The 21,784-nt window shown below is 43.2% G+C and overlaps 2 protein-coding genes across 2 annotated transcripts in view; one reads left to right on the top strand and one right to left on the bottom strand.

Annotated features, from left to right (window-relative positions):
• The first annotated feature begins 2,072 nt into the window (after positions 1 to 2,072).
• LOC128836628 (L-lactate dehydrogenase A chain) lies at positions 2,073 to 15,859 on the top strand. Its single transcript, XM_054027077.1, has 8 exons — positions 2,073 to 2,181; positions 8,112 to 8,246; positions 9,421 to 9,538; positions 12,098 to 12,271; positions 12,843 to 13,016; positions 13,991 to 14,108; positions 14,695 to 14,818; positions 15,057 to 15,859. The coding sequence occupies exons 2-8, from the start codon at positions 8,121 to 8,123 to the stop codon at positions 15,219 to 15,221; spliced, it is 999 nt and encodes a 332-aa protein (XP_053883052.1). The 5' UTR covers positions 2,073 to 2,181; positions 8,112 to 8,120; the 3' UTR covers positions 15,222 to 15,859.
• Positions 15,860 to 17,966: 2,107 nt separating this feature from the next.
• Positions 17,967 to 21,784, bottom strand: part of TSG101 (tumor susceptibility 101) — a 53,258-nt gene continuing 49,440 nt past the window's right edge. The window contains exons 9-10 of the mRNA XM_054025856.1: positions 21,204 to 21,443; positions 17,967 to 18,292 (exon numbers count right to left, since the gene is read on the bottom strand). Of these exons, the coding sequence (XP_053881831.1) occupies positions 18,203 to 18,292; positions 21,204 to 21,443 (330 nt within the window). The 3' untranslated portion in view covers positions 17,967 to 18,202. The remainder of the gene's footprint in view (positions 18,293 to 21,203; positions 21,444 to 21,784) is intronic.

Genomic DNA, 21,784 nt, shown 5'->3' with positions numbered 1-21,784 from the left:
CTGCGCGTCTCATCAGGTCTCCAGAGCAGGACTAGGCTATGTCAGCAGCTGCATGAGGATTTTAATGGAACCCCTTATTTGAGGAAATAGTGTTGGTAAGCATAAAAGCCATGATGGGAGGTTCCTCCACTGACAGTACAGAATTTAGGAGAAGAGCATGAGTTTTGCATAGAACAAGGTAAACTTGAATCTAGAGAGACTGGCAGACTGCCACAGTCAGGAACAGTTGAGAGCTACGCTTAAAGAGACTGCAGATGCTGCACATAGGGGGAGAAATTAAAATAATAGTAGAGCTTCTCTTAATTTGTGAGACTAACTGCAACAACCAAAGAGGCAAACCACGTGAAGTGAAATTATGAAGTGGGATTCAATGGCATCACTATCAAAAGTGGAAAGATGTGGTTAGGAAATGTGTTAGCGACCATGTGAGCATGTTTTTAACACCCAGTTTAGACAGAGACAACATTTAAAAACATTATCTGGTTGGGGGTCCAACCATTGAGCATAACCAGTAAACATACACTTTTAAAGGTGTTAAGTCTGGCTACATTAGGCACTAGCAACACACATTTTAAACAGCACTTAATACATGCTAGCTAACAGGTCTTAAAAATATATTTTTCCTAGTCTAGATAAGGCCATTAGATCCTGACCTCACATAGCTTAATGAAAGGGGGAGGGTCTGGGAAGGTGTGAGAAAGTGGTCTTCTCCAGAATGCTAATTAATCACTGACATTAAATAGCTATCGGCCTGTTGAATGTTTGCTCTGAAGCTCAAGCCCTGCTTTTGCTTTTCATTCCTCATCACGGGAACCCAAGAAACAAGGTGCTGTTGATAATGCAAGAGAAGGACCAGAATCCAGCTCCCCTCTGAATACCCAGCTGGAGTACAAAGGAGTGAGCATTTCTGTTAGCCACGGGCCAGGATTTTAGAACGTGGCTGGTGAGTTTGTGTGCCTCACGATTGGGTGCCCTATTTGAGGGTCTTAAAGGGGCCTGAGTCTTGGAATGCAGGTGCTGAGAATGTTCTAGAAATCAGACCCTTCTGAGGTGTTTCCAGTTGGGCACCTGAAACCACTCGTCACTTACAAAACTCTTAAAACCCAAATCCGACAGCTCTGACTCTGAATACGCAGAGGGAGCAGCTCTGCTGAGCAAGGCGATGCCATTTGGGGCACTCTCACTTTTTAGAGCAAAGGCAGCATTTTAAAACGAACACAAACTTGTACTGAAGATAAGCGGTAACTCTGGCAACTTTTGCAATCAACATAGGGGGTAGGGGACTGGACTCGATGACCTCTCGAGGTCCCTTCCAGTCCTAGAATCTATGAATCTATAAACAAAACAAAAAAGACAAATTCCCCTTCCCATCTCAATGACTCAGGTTTCAGGCTTCTGTGATATCCTAGTTTCACTAATGCTTCAATTATAGAGCTTTCCAAGGCCTGCATTTCTATCCTTACATATTCATCTCCAAAAGTCAACCTAAAAATCCTTCCAAGTTTCCTTATTCCTCATAAAGAAACCCCCGCTACCCCCATCATCCCCTTATGCGAGGGACCTTTAACATGGTCAGGAATAATGGTTGTAAATATTCCGTGCCTCAGTTTCCCCAGTTGTAAAATGGGGTTAATACACTCCACTTAGCTCCCAAGTAATCTTTAAAAACCAACACCCCTGCACTGCACGTCCCCGTGGTGGAACAACAAAGTGTGTGCCAAGCATGGCTCTTGTGCTGCTGGCCGCTGCATCGAGCGAAGGCCCCTTTGCACACAGCCCGGTTTCCATGCAAGGCGGTAGAGATCCCGGAGCTGCCTTGGCAAACAGCGCGGGGGTTCAGCTAGCCCCACGCCTCGGCTGGGCTCTGCCCCCTGCTACGCCACGCGACGCCAGCGCTGCTCGCCTACCATACCCCGCGCGCAGTTACACCTGCCCCGCACCCCGAGACGCCCTGGCGGCGGCACCGGCCCAGCCCCCGCGCCAGACGTGCAGCCGGGCACGTCCCACTTGGGCTCTGGTGGGCAGTCAGCTGGCCGCGCTCGCTCCGCCCCGCTGGCCGCACGTCAGCCGCGGAGCCCTATTTATATCCCCCCCGCTCCCCCTAGCAGCGGTACTGCAGTGGTGGCGGGGAGCGGGCCGGAGGATTAGCACCGTACAGTCTTGGCTAGCTAGATCGCCCAGGTAAGCCGCAGGTGGGAGTAAAGCGCTGCAGCTTCCGCTTGGAGCAAGGGCCGTCCTGTGCAGAGGCGCGGGGGGCCGCTAGGACGGGTTTTGTTCGTGGGGGGAGGCTGTTAGTTGCATAATCTGCCGAGTCATTTTTATTTTTTGTTGGGGGGGGGGGAGTTATATACACCACTGGCTCATCGGTTTGTTTTGAGGGAGGGGTAGGAGGGCTCTGTGCTGCGATCCCTGAGTCACGGGGGTGGTGCGGCTTATATAACCCCCGGGGTCACTGATTGTTTTGTGCGGGAGCGTTGGCTGCGTTATAATTCTTCAGTGTTCCCTGGGTCACTGCGATTTGGGTGTGGGGTATAGAGAAGGGCTACATAACCTCTAGTAACTGAATTGCTTTTAGGGCTACATGAGTTACGGGTATATGATCCCTGGCCCACTGTAACTTTGGGGGGTGCAAGGGTTAGTTATACAACCCCTGTGCACTGGGAGGGTTATAGCAGCCCTAGGTAACAATATTTTTGGGGACGTTGTGATGATTTTGGCTGCAGTCTCTGGATCACTCTGATTTCCGAGGTGGATTGGGGCAATGGGCACCGTGGCTACGTGCCCTGTGTTCTGAGTTCTTCCCCAAGCTGCAACATCCGCTTTAATCATCGATTGAGTCATTGCTGTGGAGCTGTTACATGCAATTATCGTTTTACTGTTGCTGACCTTCAAGCTCAGTCAGGATGCTTCCTTGCTGTGTGATTGGGCATGCCCCTGGGGATGATAATGGTGCCCCACACAGATTGCAGGCTCCTGCTTAGCTGATCCCCTTTACGGGCTTGCTCAGGGTCCCTGAGCTGCAAAGACCCGATCCTGTCTGAGGGGAGAATCCTGCGGTTGCTGGTGGCTTGGTGGCTTAGCGTGGAGGGTTGCACAACATTCCGTGAGCCTCGTTGCTCCTCTCCAGATTACTGCACTCAGACACACCCGAGCACTTTCCCTTGGGCAACCCAGCATGATGAATTCTGGGGGGTGAAGGTGGGGCTAGCTTCTGCCTGGAGCTGGTGGGGGGAAGTGAAATCCGTGTCCAGGATGGGAGTTAGCTTGGCTGGCGCTTGCAGTTCTTCCTGGCATAGGAGGCTGCTCGCTGGCAGATTAGGCATGCGAATGAAAGGAGGGTTACTCTTGCACGGGGCAGCAGACCCTGACCCCTAGTCAGGCAGAGAACTCAGCTGCTCCTTTAACACACTGTGAGGACTAATCCTCCTCTAGTCACCACCCCCTTTTGCTGGAGCAGGACTGAGCGCACACAGGAGCTGAAACAGCACTAGGCTGCTTGAGGTGGTGCTCGGGCTGATCTTACCTAGATGAAACTAGGGAGCCCCCACCTTAATCAAGCAAAGCTCACTGCAAGCAGGAACACTGCAAGGGCTTGCAGGGAGCAGCCTGGGGGTGGGTGGATGGTGGTGTGTACCTATTCCTAAAATGTCAGAGACCTGTCCAACCTCTGAGCCTGTGCTGGGTGAAATTCGAGGACTCCCACCATCCCCATCTCTGCCTCTGCTCATAGAGCCCTTTGCCATGCTCCGCTTCAACAGCCTTGGCTGGCATTCCAGTTACTGCCCCTTGGTGGTGGTGTGGAGCCTAGCCACGGCCATTTGCACTTGGGTCTGGCAAGGCATTAGGCTTGGCAACCCGACAGCCCGTTCTGTGTTGGATTCCAGCTACAATACAACATCCCACTGTGTTAATCTGATGCTCTGTGAGGAAGAAGTACAGCTACGCAGACATGACACAGTGCAGGGGAAAAAACCCAATTAATATTTGTGGCAACATTTGTTTAAACAAACATGCCCAATGTTTCTACCATTGTGAAAAACCAAACCAAACCCCAACCAGTGTGTGTTGGGTCAGTATCTGCTGTCTTAGATAGCTATTTCATTTGATCGGTGAGGAATGGAGCCAGTGCTGTTAGCGAAGTCTGAGTCGTGGGAGTCCTTGGTTAGTTCTCTAGAGGTGGGCATTTTATAAATTACCACTGCTTTATTACATGGCATCACTTTCTTTAATTTTTTTTAAACCTTGTGGTGATAGCTCTGCTTTTAGCTCCTAAATATGCCCTAACTTATAATTAATTTGCCTTGTGCTTAAGGAGACCCTTTGAAAAGCTTGTGGTTGCAAAGCACTTCCAGCAAAATCCATCTTGCAAAGCGCAAGTCCTAAAACACAACCTGGGTACAGAACCACATATTAAATAGATACAGTCAAGTATTGATTTCACCTGACAATGGATCTATGCACTAGCTTTCATGCTGTGCACAGATGCTTGATTCTTCATGACTATCCCTAACTCCTTGGGTGGAATAATATCCCTCAAACGTATATTTTACAGTTGATGAAATACTTCTATTGGCTCTTGATCCAAACATGATGTATCATTTTCTGTCTAAATTTTATCTTATGGAGGACTTGGCCCATGTGGAGATGCTTTGGAGCGGCAGTCCCAATCTTTACTGGTTCATGTACCACCTTTTAAAAAAAATTGTTGTGATGTGAAGGGATGGAACATAGCATGGTGTGGGAGCCCCTGCTTTAAAGGACAAATCTGGCCTATGGAGAAAATGTGGGTCTCTCATGTTACAGTGCTCTGGGAAGCAGAGATGTTCCATGTCAAAGCCCATGACTCTAATCTCCTTGCCCACTGAGCCATACAGCTAGGGGCAAGAAATAGGAAAACTGGCATTATTAACTTGTATTGTACTGCATAGAGGCCCTGAGGGGCCTTTCATGCTAGACTCTGTACCACATGAACTAAAGACAGCCTGGCAGAGATTACGCTTATCATTTATCAAATGCCATAACTGTAACCTACTTTAGACAGAGGAGACAGTGTGACCCTGCTGCTTATGAGATGCAATGTGATAGGAAGATGAAGTGACTCATAGTCCCTGTGTATATGTCCTACTCTAAAACACTTAAGTGATGGAGTCTGCTGTTTAGTTAAACAAAAATCTCATTATCTTTCCCTGTTCCTAGATTTCATTGGGCAAAACCTGTCCCACAGGCTTAACACAGCAAGTCCTGTTTTCCCTCCCCTTCCATATGGGCAGCTATTTTTACTCACTTCCCTGGCTGCACAGAACTTGGCTACGGGGGCAAATGGCAACAGTGGAACTTAGAGCCTGAAGACAAAGGCTGTTGGGCCACAGGGTGCCATTTCTGAGTCTGCTGGCTGGGTGGTTCCTCACTCCCACTGGTAACTGCACCCTGCCTCTGTTAGAAGAGCAGCAGGAGCCTACCACACTGTTGGAGGAACTGGGAGCTAGAGTCAGTCCTTGTATCGACACTAGCAAGATTGGATGGGGTCTGAATTTGTGGGGGAAAAACACTAAGGTGACTCCAGGCTGGAGTTTGAAGACCAGTACTCCCCACTGGGGTGCCTTCCTCCACAAAGACCAGTTATACTGACACCAAGTGGCAGGGGAGAATTTCCAGTGCCTATCTGTACATACTGAGAACCAGGGAAGTGCCTTTCACTTCCCAGGGGTGGTCAGGATTGTCCTTCCTGCCTTTTTCTCCCCTTGGTGGGAAAGAGAAGCAGTTTATTTTGAAGTATATGTAAGTGCCTCTGAAAGGGGCCAGAATCATAGCCCCTAGCTACTGAATCCCTTCATCCACAGGACAAACAGAGCCATAGCAGTGCAAAGTTGCACCTCTCAGTGCTGACCCTGAGGGACATGCTGGAGCCCCAAGCCAAAAAAAAAAAACAAAAAACAAAAAAACCTGTGGCACAGCCGGAGCGTGGGTGCCGGGGGACTGGCGGGGGAGAAAGGGGAGGAAGCGGGCGGGAGAGAGAGAGATGGGGGCGGCCAGGGCTACAGCAGGGGCGCTGCCACGCGGCCCCTCCCGTTGCACCGCCTCCTGCTGCGAGGGCTCCACTCCGGTCGGCAGGGAGGGAAGGAAGAGGACTGCCCTACAGGGCGCTCTGGTTCTCTGCGCTGCCGCCCCCTACAGGATGGCCGGAGCGGAACAAAAAAAAAAAGCGGCCATGCCGCCCTAGGATTGGGCAGAATGCCGCCTCGAACAATCTGCCGCCCCAAGCACCAGCTTGCTCAGCTGGTGCCTGGAGCTGGCCCTGAGAGGAGGGTTCATTGTTCTGGCCCGTTCTGTGTCCTGTCTTTGAGGGATGATAGTGGCTTTGTACGGCTCGTCAGAAGAAGCGGAACGGCTCTCAGATATCCATGAATAAACATGGGGGAGGGGAACACTTTCAAAAGCTTGTAGGTCACTTAAATGCTTTTGAAAAGGTTGCCCTATATGTTACTGCTTATGTCAGTGGAATTTGAAATTGTGTCCTAAGCCTCTTCTAGACTGAGTTCCCACATCCCAGCCAAAGATATCCCCCATAGCCTTAAACTACTAGCAATTTGCCAGATTGGATTAAAAGTAATGGTAAACATTAAGGTTGTTTTCCAATGGGGATGTTTGACACACTTAAATAAAGGAACCAGCCCCCTAAGCTGTGGCTCAAATTAAGTTATATTTTAAAGATTTTCCCAACAAGCAACTGACCATCTTTGTCAATCAAATGACCTACATGAACCATATAGTGCCAGTGAAGAACTGGATATATTACTAATGGCCTATTTAAAACTCTGCTCATGAATATTCATGCTGCCTCACCAGACCTTCTCTCCCTTGTGATGCAACAGGCAGCTGAAATAGTTATGAATGCAGAAGCCGTAGGGAAACTATTCTGCTCGTACAGCCAGAGGTGCAGTATATTCCTCGTGTAAGAATATTCTACCCAGGGGACAAAAATTAACTGGCTCATTAATGAAAATTCCTCAAATGCACCTTAAAACAAACTAACAAGAGAATTTAGGGAGTCTGGTCATCCACTCCCACTTAAATGACTGGGAAGTCTGAAGTGAGCTTGAAGAGGTCTTTCCGTATCTTAAGTTCTAGTATATGAGCAGGAAAGGCCCTAGTAGGTCATTTAGGCTATGGCTACACTACAGCAGCTGCACCGATGCAACTGTGCTGCTGGAGCACTTCTGGTTAAGACGCCCTAAGCTGCTGGGAGAGAGCGCTCCTGTCAGCTTAACTCCTTCCTTCACAAGCAGCTGTAGCTATGGCTGCAGGAGAACCTCTCCCACCGACGTAACGCTGTCCCGACCGGCGCTTAAGTCGGTATACTTGCATCACTCAGGGGTGTGAATGATTCACACCCCTGAGTGCTGTAAGTTACACCAAAGTAATTTCTAGTGAAGATAGCCAGAGTCTAGCTCTAGTATTATGCCTGATCTACACTAGACAATTAGATCAGCATAACTGTTGCTCACAGGTGGGGGAAAATCCAGGAGTGGCATAGTTAAGAACTCTTCTGTCAACCTAGCTACTGCCTCCTGGGGAGGTGGATTACCTACACCCTCCCATCTGCATAGGTAGTGGCTACACAGACCTGCTATTGCCACACAGCTGCAGTGGCACAGATGTAGCATTTTAAGTGAAGACCAGCCCCTTGCTGCTGGTGCAGTAGAATACCCGTTGCCAGACGCTGCTGTACTCTGAAACCCAGAGACGTGACTTTATTTAACTAAAAATTCTTCTATCCTAAGATTGGAACATGTTACTGGAGCGCTACACCAACTGTATAATCATTGCTCATAACACCTTCTTGGGGCAAATCCTAATCAGCTTGCTTTGTATATTTAAATCAATTTATAGTTATTCGTGACCCACAGGCTCTCAATGGGAATGTACACTTTGGGCCTCTCTCTTGCAAGCGGCATCACCAACTGTCTTAGTTATGTGGTCACCCCTAACTTCCTTGCTTGTGCTACATCTAGTAACAGGGTCCATGATTATATGCACATTGAGTTCACTTCAAAGCTACAGTAATAACTCATATGCTTAGAGAAATTACATGACACTTCAATTCTTTTCAGCACTACAAGATGTCTGTTAAGGAACTTCTCATTCAAAACGTTCACAAAGAGGAGCACAGTCATGCCCACAACAAGATCACTGTGGTCGGGGTTGGTGCAGTCGGCATGGCTTGTGCAATCAGCATCCTGATGAAGGTGAGTGTCAAGGTTTACCCATCCTCCATCTGGGACCAAAGAAAGCTGTGGAGAATAGCTAGAACTATTCATTTATCCAGCTGTTTTTTTTGCTCCTTGTAAATGCCAATTGGAATATAGGTATTCACTCATCTTTGCTATACATGAGCTGACAAATAATATTTACTATTAGAATGTTTCCCCAACAATTGCCAGCTTTCTGACTTTCATGTACAGAACCCCATATTTCTGATCTAATTGGGACTGAGGCCAGATCGGATAATGAAAAAATATAATAGGGAGAATAGGAAAATGTGAGGCTGCAGTGCCGTCTAGTGGCCACAAAGATCACCCGCTTCTGGACCTGTGCATGCTGATTGGTTAATACAGAGCCAGATAATGGAAGGTCTGATAAATGGGGTTCTACTGAAATTATCCACCCTGGGCAGATAACTAGAATAGTTACAGAATAGAATAGATCTGGATTCCAAACATTTATTTGTATTGCTAGAATGCCTAAAGCTGTTTGGCTTTAAACAAGGAGAAAATTGAGCTGGTGAATTGTTTATTCCACTGTGTACTGGAAGTAATTCCAGCTTAGATATGAGAGATGCTGGTCTGAATATAAATGTATGTATTGGACGGAGTATGCAATGTCATTTCTAGAAAGTAAGCTTTTCCTGGAACTTTTGGGGGTGGGGGACTGTAGTCTGTTCTAAATCTGAACTGCATTCTCCACACTGAATTACCAAACCATTTATTGATCATACCATGGATTACACCATGCTTGCTTTTCATTATTGTAAAGTAGTCATTGTTTATAAACCGCTAGCTGTTTGGAATATGCTTCATAAGCCATTTGTCTTGTTCAGGTTAACATGCACGGAAACGTGTGCACTCCAGTCTAGTGACAGTGTGTGAGGTGCAGTACAGATAAGAAAATTACTGCAAGTTTCAATACTTCCTTCCCCACCCCACCCCCCAAAAAGCTAGCACATTGATAGAAGTTCCAGATAACTAAAATATTTGGTTTAGAAGGAGTTTTCTGATCCTGACCAGCAACAGTTGGCTAACTACACTTAATTTATGCTGTTGCCATCTTTCTGAAGTCTGACTTCACAGATTAGTGAAACATTTTAATTCAGAAACCCAGCGCACTGACTTGGTCTTTAATTGTGCTTCTGGCATCCTGTAGGATTTGGCTGATGAACTTGCCCTTGTTGATGTCATAGAAGACAAGCTGAGAGGAGAGATGCTGGATCTCCAGCATGGCAGTCTCTTTCTTAGAACACCAAAAATTGTTTCTGGCAAAGGTTAGTGTGTTTTAAATATAGTTTCTAAATGGAGACCATCACTTCAGATACACAGTTGCTCATCCAAGTGTTACTTGAACAGCAGGTGTTAATCTGTTTCTGTTCATACAGAACATAAGAATTGCCATATTGGGTCAGACCAGAAGTGTCAGCTGCTTTAGAGAGAATCAGCAGAATAGGGCAACTTTAAAAGTGATCGCCTAGTCCCAGTTTCTGGCAGCTAAAGGCTTAGGCACACCCAGAGAATGGGGTGGTATCCCTAACCACCTTGGCTAATAGCCTCCGACAGACCTATCCTCCATTAACTTATCTAGTTCTTTTTTTAACCTAACTATATTTTGGCCTTCAACATTCCATGACAATGAGTTCAAGCGGTTGACTCTGCATTGTGTGCAGTACTTTATGGATGTTAACGTGCTGCTTATTAATTAGGAAACAGGGCACAAACTCCAGATTGGTGAAATCTAAGTATAGCACTCACAACCAATCAAGTGTAAACTTCTCCAGCACCAGAACAGCCTAAACATGGATTCGCCGTTGAAGATCAGCCTTTCACACTAATTAATACGCCTCTCCTGTCTGGTGATTTAGAGGCTCACAATACAACCACTCAAATATTACCTTACAATATGGACGACAGATGTTAATGCATGCAGCAACTCCCACCCATTTAATAAAGGCTAAACAAACACATTTTTGTAATTCTAATACCTATTGTAACCACACTGGTGAGCCAGATTGATTCCAGCTATGCATTTGTTAGTATTCTGTTGACATGGGGACCTTGATACAAATTAGCACCCCGTCTTCCAGCATCTCGCACACCAGTCATGATTTTATAAACCTCTATCTTATTCCCCTGCCCTTACTTGTCTGTCTCAATTTCTCCTCATAGGTAAGTTGTTCCATATCACTGATTGATTTGTTGCCCTTCACTGTAGCTTTTCGGGGGGGGAGAGAAATGGTTCATAGCTACCAAATTTGAATTTGTAACTTCTCATTAAAACTTGTGGAGGTGAACACTCCTGTGTTCTGGAATTGACCACTGGGGCTAGAACTTATGTTAAAACCTTTTATTTAAAAAAAAAAAAAAAAAAAATCCAGCTTACCTGTATGATCCTCCTAGATCACTTTTCTCTGGAGCTGGCTAATCACCACCATGACTTGTGTTCTTGTCTACCACTCCTATTGGCTATAAACAGCTCAGATTATGGCAGTTTAAATTTCACAAGAGCTAGTGACTATGGCAAGTGTTAGTGCATAGTTTACTTATTTCTCAGCCAAGGAGTAATTCCTTCATCCATAGGCAGTCCCTATCAGAACAGAGGCTTTTTTTTTTAAATTGTAAGACGTCATCCCCTACTGACACGAGCCAGAGACGCATGCAAGACCACTACCTAGACCTCCGCTATTGTCCAGATAGGCTTCTCTCTAGGGCTACCATCAGCAGCAGTGCACCCAGTATATTTCCTTTTAAAGAAAACACACATTCCATGGGATGTAACATTTGAGTCTTTCCAACAGGGCTTTCTTCTCCCTCCTTCCATTATTGGAGTCTCCAGTTATAGCTGACATGAGTCCTTGTTTCAGTGAGTGCTCTTGGGTGAATGTAAGCCAATTAAGGGAGCTGCAGATATGGCTGCATGGCCGGCAGACATGGCCATATGTTTTTGCCACAGCCTGCTTTCTTCACTTGTGCTTCTTTAGCTTTTTGTGTATTGCTATTCTCAATGGCTTTTAACCAGAGACCAAGAGGTCTGTCACTATCCTGATCTATCCACAGCAGCTTCTCATGTGTTAGGATTGATTTGAACAGCTGTTAGAGAAGCTTTGGGAGTGTTTTAATATTTTTGTTGGCCTCCCACTGTACATGCTCCCATTTTCAACCGTCCATAAAACGTGGCTGTGAGGAGTTGTGTATCATCCATCTGTATGAGGTGACCTGCCAAGCGAAGTTGTACATTTATTATCAGGGATTCAATGCTAATCATGCAGCACTGGTCCAGGACCTTGTTTGGTATCTCATCTGCCCATTCGATGTTACATGGGAGAGACAGACAGGGCATGTGAAAATGCTCTAGTTGCTTCAAGTGTCTGCTACAGTATGTCCATGTTCCATAGCTGTAGCGGAGGGTGTTGAGCACTCTTCTCACTCCAATAAAGAGCTAGTCAGGAGAAGTGGTTAGGGCACTAGCCTGAGGCTCAAGAGACCTGTGTTCAATTCTCTGCTTTGCCCCAGACCTTGGACAAGGCACTTAGTCTCTCTCTGCCATCTGTAGCATGGGTATAATGGTGCTTCCCTATCTCACAGGAGTGTGTTGATACATACTCATTTATCCCCCCATTACTATAGTATCAGAGAAACTTGTGCAGCAACAAATTGAAGCTGATGTAATCTCTGCTTAGTAGAAGATAACTGATTATTGGGAGAGCACTATATTCCACTAACTATGGCCTCTCAGCACCTTCAGACTTGTGAGCTCTAACTTGATGGTAGTTCAGAACAAGCCTAGAGTTCCTATCTGTAGAAAGAATTAATGTTTGACACTTTCTTTGTAGACTACAGCGTGACTGCACACTCCAAGCTGGTTATCATCACAGCTGGTGCACGCCAGCAAGAAGGAGAGAGTCGTCTTAACTTGGTCCAGCGCAACGTGAACATCTTCAAATTCATCATTCCCAATGTTGTCAAGTACAGCCCTGACTGCACGCTGCTTGTTGTATCAAATCCAGGTCAGGCTTGTTAGGACTGCTTAATAAAACCCTCTTGGTTCCCTGGCTCTTATGGAAGCATGTTTCAGAGAGGGGAAAACTGATATAGTTTACTGGGCTGGGGATTTGAGACCACTTGCCTCAAGTTCCCAGTTCCGCCCAGAACTTAGGAAGAGGATGATGCAGTGACCTTCCCCTCCCCCCCCCCCCCCCCCAAATCTTCACATTGCCTATTTGAGAATTAAGCCTCACCCTCCAGTTTAAACTTGCCTGTAATTGCTTCTGTAAAGCTCTTGAAGCAGGACTGTGCGTAATGGAGGCTGACACTTCTTTTAGATCAATGAGTGTAATTTAAGCCTCTGTCATGCAGCTAAAAAGGTGGTTTTGCTAATAAGCAACTAGATATATATTGGGAAGGTGTATCTCAGTTCTGTGCTCTATTCAGCATATTTAGAGTAAAAAAACAACCTTCACTTGCAGATAGAACCCTCACAAGAATCAGTTGGAATAAACTGTTTGTCAAACAAGGCATTAGAATTTTTCATTAGTCTTTCATCACATCTTTTTACTAACCTGGCTATTGTATTAATAGTTGATATTTTGACCTACGTGGCCTGGAAGATCAGTGGCTTTCCTAAACACCGTGTTATTGGTAGCGGCTGCAATCTGGATTCTGCCCGTTTCCGCTACCTCATGGGAGAAAAACTGGGCATCCATTCTCTAAGCTGCCATGGGTGGATAATTGGAGAGCATGGAGATTCTAGTGGTACGTATGAAGCCCAACTTATCTTTAGCCTTATTCTATTAGTGGGGTTTTTTTTTAAATAAATCACAAATTGTGTAGTAGGGGCTCAAGACTAAAACTCTACCAAGTTCCCAGGAAGCACCAATATTCAATTTTTTGCAAAGAATTGCTCATTCAGACCTTCACATGAGGCAATTTAAGGAAACAAGCATCTCCTTCCTTAACTTAGCTGTGGAATGTAGTAACAGTAGATGATCTATATTTGACTTGACCTGTTCTGTTAGAAAAGGTCATTACTGTAACCCAAGAAGGGCCAAAACCTGCAGACTAAATTCTCCCCAGAAGTCTCCAGCAAGGAGCTGAAGGAGTGGGAGGGTGAAGCTCTTCCTTGCAAGGGACTATTGAAAAATACTGCTGTTTCAGACCGGCACTAGACTCAGTGACTGGAATTAAAATCCAGTCTTCACGTATTTTTGGCCTCTCTCAAAACCTACGTTGAACTTCAGTGCAGATCTGGGCCAGGAGTACCTAGGAGTATTATTTTTGTTCCACACCTTCAAGTGATTGTTGAAACAGCATTGTCTGGGAAGGGGAGACTTCAAAATTCTTTTCCCTTCTCACCTCCCCAACCCCTCATGAAACTATCTAAATAGTCCCTTATTGTCAATTATTCCTTGACCAATAAAAAACCCAAACTGACCACCTTTAACCTTGAGATGCCAAATGTAAAGAAACGGGCTCAGACATTCAAACAGGACTAGGTTCACAAGGCTTATTTTAATCCTGTAAGATATACAAACCTTAATTTTAACATTTTTAAAAATAAATTCATACATCCAAGCCGCAATGGCACTTGTATGGCAACAGATTCACTCTACCAAGTGCTGCGCTAATTGTCAGTTTATATTTGGGTTGAGTGAAATTAGGATTTGGCTGGTGGATTGATAACTGCTCTATACTGTGAAGTAACTCGTTAATTTGTGTATTTATCTTAGTACCTGTCTGGAGTGGAGTTAATGTTGCTGGTGTCTCCCTGAAGGCTCTGTACCCTGACCTAGGAACTGATGCAGACAAAGAGCATTGGAAAGAGGTCCACAAACAGGTGGTGGACAGGTAAAGAGCAATTTTACACTAGAACAAGTTGCTTTACTCTTAAATGGCACAGAATTATAGAACATCATGTCAAATAGAGCAAATATGTTGTCTCTAACCAGCTGTGCTCAGTTATGGTATAAGTATCTGCCGCAGTATCAGCATAACAGTAACAAATGTGAAGATACAGAAATGGTACAACTTAAAATAGGGATGCCTTGGTGGCTAACATTCACCAGTCTAATGGAGAAAACATGTTAATGATCTCTGAGCTGCAATCTTGTATGCCCAAGAAATCTTATATAGATGGGAGTAATAATGAACCTCTAATTTTTTTTTTCAGTGCAGAGAACCCAATACTTTAAATCTGGTTAATAGGTATCTTGGTGCTTGATTGATAAACAAAATGGGTGGAATTTTCAGAAGTGCTTAATCTTGTAGAAGGGCACTAGTCCTGCTGAAAGTCAGTGGGACCGGTGCAGCTGAGTTAGGTGATTTTTTTTTTAAATCCTATCCATTCTTAAGATTTCATAATCCAAGTTATAACAAACTTCAGTTTAACCATTTTGTTTTTAGAAAATGTAAAGCAAGTTCTTTACCTTTGCAGCGCCTATGAGGTGATCAAGTTGAAGGGATACACATCATGGGCTATTGGTCTCTCTGTGGCAGATCTAGCTGAAACTATTATGAAGAACCTAAAGAGGGTGCACCCAATTTCTACTATGGTTAAGGTAAGCAGCAGCTTGTTAAAGCAGAGAAACTTCCAACATTCTTGTGTTAAGAGGTAAACTAATTTACAGCTGTACATGTTAATATCCAGAGCTGCCTCATTGCCTGTGAAATTTGGTTAACCGTTTAGACCACTGGCTTAAAGGAAGTAGTGACCTGATGGGCTAATACTCGAAAATAAAGTAAACCAAGGTTGTAAAAACCATGTAATATAGTAATATCCTTCTGTTTCCTTTTCAGGGCATGTATGGAATACATGATGATGTCTTCCTAAGTGTTCCGTGTGTGTTGGGATATAGTGGCATTACAGATGTAGTAAAGATGACTCTGAAGAGTGAGGAGGAAGAGAAGCTACGGAAGAGTGCAGATACACTTTGGGGAATCCAGAAGGAACTGCAGTTTTAATTCTTCTGTCCTAGCACTTCACTATACAACAGTATAGGGGATTTGTCTGTTGCACTTTTCAAGTAGATCAAGTCCTTTGATGTAAGTTACTGACTGGAAACATGTAAAGCTAAAATCTATGAACAACTCAGTTTCCTGAAATTAGAGTAGGAAACTGTTCTGTGGCTTTTCCTATTCACCAAAACCAGTATTTGTAGCCAGAGGTGGATCACAACCTAGTGGTGTAAAGTAGATCTAGCACTCCTTGTAAAACACGGCCTAGCAAAATCCTCTGCCTCTTTCTCAGCTTCAGGTCCGTTCAGAAGAATATAATTGGTTTCACAACTGTGTAATAAAGGTAGAGACCAACGTATTTCTTGTATTACAAAAGATGGGGGGGGGGGAGGGGGGGAGAAACCAACTCTGACCAATAGATTAAAGATCTCAACTTGTTGCAGGTCCAAATGTATTTTCTTAACTGCTTTGGAATCTCTGTGCATACCTTTTCTGGAGAACTTAATTTTTGTGTACCATACTGGAATAGCTGTAAATCTGGTCCCTAGAAATGTAAAAACCAGGACTTCTGTATACAAGTAGTAAAGGCCACTGCAAGCATTCAACTGTACCAGCCCTAACACCAAATAAACCATGAACTGCTACTTCTGTTTCCTTGTCTAATTTTACTTTAGGGCTCAAACATGGCTTTTGTAAATGGAAGGGATCACAAAGTTGCCCTGTTCAGAGTTGTCCCTTTAAAACATGGCACTAGCCCCTTTCAGAGGCAGGATACTAGGCGAGATTTAAGTCAGCCTGATGCAGAGAAGAGTACACCTCCACAAAAGCTCGATATTTAAATCCAGCTTCTCAGTATGAACATGTCCTCTCTGTTTCTATAGCCCCATTATCTCAAACCTTAGCTAGTTAATACTCAGTAAAAAAAACACGCCCCCCCCCCCCCCCTTAGTTATTACATAAAAATCCCAGTAAATAGCTGAGCCGAGACTACAGGGGCTCAGTACTCTTGAATAGCATGTTTTCTATATTTTGACATGTAAAATATGGATTTAGTAGCTTAACTTTTGGTACTCAAAGTTAAGACTAAAAAACACAAAATACTTCAAGTTTTTGAAGTGCATCCTTGCTATTAAGCTAAAATAAACCAATGCAAACTACATTCCAAAAGAAAAACAAGGGGATTTTTTCCTTACCTGAAAAACTGAACTGAGACTAACTCTGCAATCTGTGTTAATGGGATCCATCCTCTCTCCACAGGTGGTTGACAGGCAAATGAATCAGAACAAAGGTATGCCATAATAGGAGTGTCTGCTGCTAGTGCATACATGGAAGCAGGCTAGCAGCTTCCCTAAAACTTAATGCACTAATAGAAGCCGTTAACAAACCATACACACCAGCAATAAGAGTGGGGGAAAAGATACTCCCTGAAAACCTTATTAAAGGTAGGGAGGAAAAAAAGTCACCTTTTTTTGTAGGGAATACCTCCAAGTACTCTACTAATAAGGGCCCTAAATTCAAGTAGCAAGCTGACTTTAGTCACGATGTATCTTCCTCCTCAAGAAAAAATAAACTGGATTAGTGAGTAACAGCCCTTGGACTGTAATTTAAAGAAACAGACCACAAGTGCAGGATCCTTTGTCCCACTTTAGATCCAGAAAGAAAGTAGGGAGGTATACACAGCTCCTGATTAATGTGAAAGCTGGGCATGTTTCTCAGGACCAGTTAGTTGAAGGAAAAATAATTACTGGAGATTTGGGAAAGGGGGGGGGAGAGATAGTTTCTTGTACTTATCTGACAGTAAAAAAAACCTCAACCAAAACTGCCATCTTGAATGAAAGAACCTAAAGGACTAGTGGCCATAAATCCAACTGCAGAAGAAGTAGCTCATGTCATCTGCATTAAACTCCTCATGGAGGTGTCTTCAGAGTCAGCCTCCAATAAGGATGAGGCAATTTCCCTTCATCAGTTTCTTTTGGGAGATACACATGGATTTCTTTGGCCTCTTACGAGAGGAAGGTTATTTCGTTTAGCATGAAAACAGGGCAGTTTGCTTAGGGAAGTGTGAGTGCTCCTTGTTTTGGGCCCTTTAGAGTATATGACCTCTGCACTTCATCTGAATGAGAAAAGGACAGGGAAAATTTGGTTTCCATGAAGGATTTGTTGAGGTAGCCCACACCAGCCCTAATCTAAGGAAGCAAAGCTAATTAGTCACCTGGGAAAAGAGCAGGATCCGTTAGTGTTAATTATAGAAAGCAATTTGCAGCATAAACAATTTAAAGGAAATAGATTTGTTTCAAGCTTCCATGAGGTGATGATGAGTAAAAGCGTTCTGTATTGGAGCATAATTTTTAAGGTTAATGTTCGCTATTTTGTCTAGCTGTTTTTTTACAAACTGCAAGACTACCAGTGAGTGATATTTGATTGTAATATCTAGATAGAATGGGGGGAAAAAATCACCACAGTTTTTGCTATGGTCACCCTGCAAGATATAGCACAGAAGACAAGCCTTTACTTTGGGCATCCTGCTCTTTCATTAGTTTATAATAAACTTTAAAATGACATAACAGCCATACTTAAAGCAACTGTGTTTATTCTTCCTAGTTCTGGACACCAAAGAAAAGATGTTTCCAGGTCTCAGCAATATATTATTGATACATATGTTTGTTAGTGAAATAAAAAGTTGCACAAACTAGGAAGATGTATCTGTTTGCAAAGGAAGTATATATTCTACATAAAAACATAAGAAAAAAAAACTATGCAACAAGTTTTATTTAGCATTAATCCACCAACACAAAAAAGGTTACAGGGAATAGAAAGTGCATTAATAAAAGCTAGTCTTTACCAAAAAGAAAAAGAAAATATATTATTAATTCAAAATATCTTACACTTGAATGATGTAATAACTTATTCTGGGCACCTACTGATTAAAAGAAAAAGAGAGTGACTGTTTCATAAGGAGCCCTACTTCCCAGTTAAAGTCTGAGAGGTCAGTACAGATCACTGAGTCCAGCAGTCTTTCTTGCCTTCTGCATTAGTGCCCTCAGCTGGAATTGCTTGCGTGACAGAAGACGTACATGCTGGGGAAAGAGAAGATACAATTTAGTATAGCCATCAACTTTATGGCCTTCATTACAATCAGAGATTATCTGCAATCCAAAATTTTAATACTTTGGATAATCTGAGAGCCAAATGTGATGTTTATTTTTGGAAATGAATATTTAGACTTTCAGGAACAAATCCTGATTTGAGTAAACACAGAGTAAGGACCTCAAGATATGTCCCAAAGTAAAATACTTTACACTTTCTGCAAACTGCAACACATAGTTCATTGCTATTTCTTAGCAAAGGAAGTGCTATCAAATTAAATTATCATTCACTATGGTTTATTTTTAGTGAATTAAGTATCTGGTAAAAATGTATTCAGATGTATGGAGAGTGTCAGAGAAAAACAGAGTTCTCACTCTCTTTGGTTGGGTGCAGCAAAGTCAGATACTTTATTCTCAAGCAATTGCGTAGAGGGAGAGAGTGCACTAGGACACAGGGTTCCCCCCCCTCCCCGCAGGCAGGTCTCTCTCCAGGTAAACAATTACAGTAAGCATTTATACCTTTTGTTACATACAATAGTGAGCAACAGCTGCATTTTGTTTATACATAGGTCATCCTGATATCTTATTTTCACATCTATTTAGACTCTAGTCTACATTCCATACTTATCTACACAAGGTCACAGGAACTTCTCACACAGTTCTTTCCCATTCGCCTGACACAATCCTCGCTTCTACAAATCTCACATTATTAGGCTAACAACTAGCCTGACTCTTACTCACAGAAGACACTGTTTGCATTGAAATCCCCTCAAATTCCTTTCAGTTCTTGCTCTACTTCCACAAGAGTATAACAAATTAAATTGAATCACTGGAGATTATCATTGTGCCCCCCATGAGACAATACTTGTCTGAAGCTGAGGTTAAGACCACACTGGTGAATGCAAGAGCCAAGCTGCTCTCTCCATACATGGGATGTTAAAGATGAATCCCAGATTTGAAGTCTCAGCCCAAATTGGAATGTCAGTGAACTTCTATTATTAGAAAAAAAGAACCAATAGTATTTATTTCCTGACTGATTGCCTAGGTGCAGACTACTAGACTTTTGAGTCCCTTAGGCATTGTATTTGAGAAATATAAAAGGAGTATTAACTAAGATGGGTACACAACAATTAGCTTTAAAAGTTAAATAGTTTTATTGAATCAGTTTAATTTTAATACTTTGTTTCAAAATCACTGGATTTATTCACCTGCAAAATAAAGGTGGGGTATCTTTTTGCCCACCCCATGGCATTTTTTATCCTGATCCTTAATTAAACATTTAGCCTATCAACTTCCCTTTAAATGCTTTGACCTATAAGTTAAAACAAGACTATGATCAGCAACTCCAAACCCTCTGCTTTTCCTTCCTGCACCCCAAGACAGTCATTAAGCGGGTTGATAAAATGCCTGGTTGCTCAGTGAACTGGTCAAAATCAAGTCACTCTCAATATCTGCTATATGCCTCCCATCTAATTAGAAGGATTTCTTATGCATAGGGCCAAAAGATGTTTGAAATACTTGTGAATTATAATTCCAAAAAGTTTGGATCAATATTTCCATGCTACCTGTTAGGTTATAAATGAAAACAGACTCATAGGGATGAGGCCTTCTATTGCACTAGCCATTTAAAAATATCTATACTACCATTCCATGCTGGAGATACGTTTTTTAAAAGTGAATCAATGTGGTGTTAGCTACCTTTTTATGGAATGGAAAGCTGGTCAGATTTGTTACAATTCCCGTTTTTAAGTTGAGTGAAGGCTTAAAGGCATATTGGTTCCACATAGGTTGACCCCTGCATCCTTCACAACTTCACCCCACCCTTCCTAACCTAGTAGTAACTTACTGTGACATATATCACTTCCTTTGCTCTGCCAATGTCCCAAGCCCTTACTGCTCGCCTGTCAGCTTCTCCTGTAAAAAAGCCTCCAGGCTTTCTCCCACATGCACCTTGTCTTCCTTCAAATGCCTCCCTTAAGACTCACCTCTGCTGTAATGCTTATAAAACCCAGCCTGATAACCACAGCTAAGCAGGTGACAAGCTGCGACTGTCCTCTTCCCCTTCTTTCCCTTTTCTATGCCCCACCTATAAAAATAGTTCACTGCCACATTGAGCTAATAAGCTATGTCAAATCTTCGCCACACTTATAAATAAACAAATCCATAGGCAGGCAGTGGTAATGAGCAGTTTCTCTTTTATAGATGTGGATTCTGGGTATCTCTTTGTCTATCCATACATATGGTTTGCTTGCCTCAGAATCAGACAACCTCCAATAGCCAACTGAAGTCAATGCCTAAAACAGTGTTTTTTATTCTGTCCTCTTACTCATCTTTTAATATCCGGCTATGTCTTGATTCAAAGCCACCCAAGCATTTGAAACTCTGCTCGGAATAGAAAAATCCGATGTAAGGAAGAAAAAGATGAACACGGTGGAGTATTAGGCTATGGGAAATGAGTTGGTGGTCTGCGTCCATTTCTGTATCCACACTACCACAAACTCTTAGCTGTTTCAGCAAAGGCACCAAAGTCTAGAATGAGGGTGAAGACTGACTGAATAACTGCTTACCTTTACATTTAGTTTCTCCACAATCAGGGTGAAGGTACATTGATAAAGCAAGGTGGGCACACTGGCACTTCCACCATTACACCTGGCCTATTAACACAGGACTTTAGTCTACAATGCTGTTAACTAGGGACATTTCACAAGCACTGACATTGCTTTTATAAACTGAAGTTCCCTTTTTAAAAAAAAATGCAGACATTTTTAGACCTACTGGTTCCCCTTTGGCCAAAAAAGCCCAGCAACACAATCTCGGGACAGACACGGGAATTTTCAGTGCCAAAACATTAGTCAAATACGTAACTTTCAATGCACATTCAAAAGTGTCTTGAGAAACCTACCTTTAGGAAGACATCTAGGTCAATAACCCCACGTCTCAATGCTTCTCCCAAGTAAAAGATGGTGTCTTCAATGGCATTTTCCTCTGCATATAAGTTCAGGATCTGTTTGTAAAGTGGTGCTGTTGGAATGATAACTTCATCTATGTCATTATTTTCTGACTGATTTTCCATTTTCTCCAGTGCAGAACTAAGTTCTTCATCTTTTTTCTTCAGAAGTTCAATGTTCTTATCGACTTCAGCCTAAAAAAATATTTAAAATACTTGTTCTGTTAAAGTTCTTGAGATCCAGAGGACCTCTTACATTTTACTTTGATACACATTTGAAGAACTCTAGATGGCTCAGTTTCTTTGCTCACTTGTATTAGGGTTTTACTCTGTAAATTCTATCACCACATAGACTGGATATTTCCCGTAATTTAAAGCTGAATGCTTTTTTAAAATGTATAAGTAGGAATAAGAGTGATGTACTTATTTTATACTATACTGGCTATGGTTATGCCATGATTCATTTGCCAGTTGTCTGGCTGGTTCCCATTATCTATCACAAAGGTGGCTAACATTTCAGTGTTGTACATATTGTA

The sequence above is a fragment of the Malaclemys terrapin genome, chromosome 4, assembly GCF_027887155.1.
Source record: "Malaclemys terrapin pileata isolate rMalTer1 chromosome 4, rMalTer1.hap1, whole genome shotgun sequence".
Taxonomy (NCBI): Eukaryota; Metazoa; Chordata; order Testudines; family Emydidae; genus Malaclemys; species Malaclemys terrapin.
This window is presented reverse-complemented; position numbering and strand designations above follow the sequence as displayed.

Bases quoted from the DNA above. Each gene is read 5' to 3' on its own strand.
- LOC128836628 (XM_054027077.1), top strand. From the start codon at position 8,121: ATGTCTGTTAAGGAACTTCTCATTCAAAACGTTCACAAAGAGGAGCAC. The intron at 12,272-12,842 runs GTCAGGCTTGTT...TTGTATTAATAG, and splicing joins GCTTGTTGTATCAAATCCAG to TTGATATTTTGACCTACGTG. The intron at 14,819-15,056 runs GTAAGCAGCAGC...TTTCCTTTTCAG, and splicing joins CAATTTCTACTATGGTTAAG to GGCATGTATGGAATACATGA.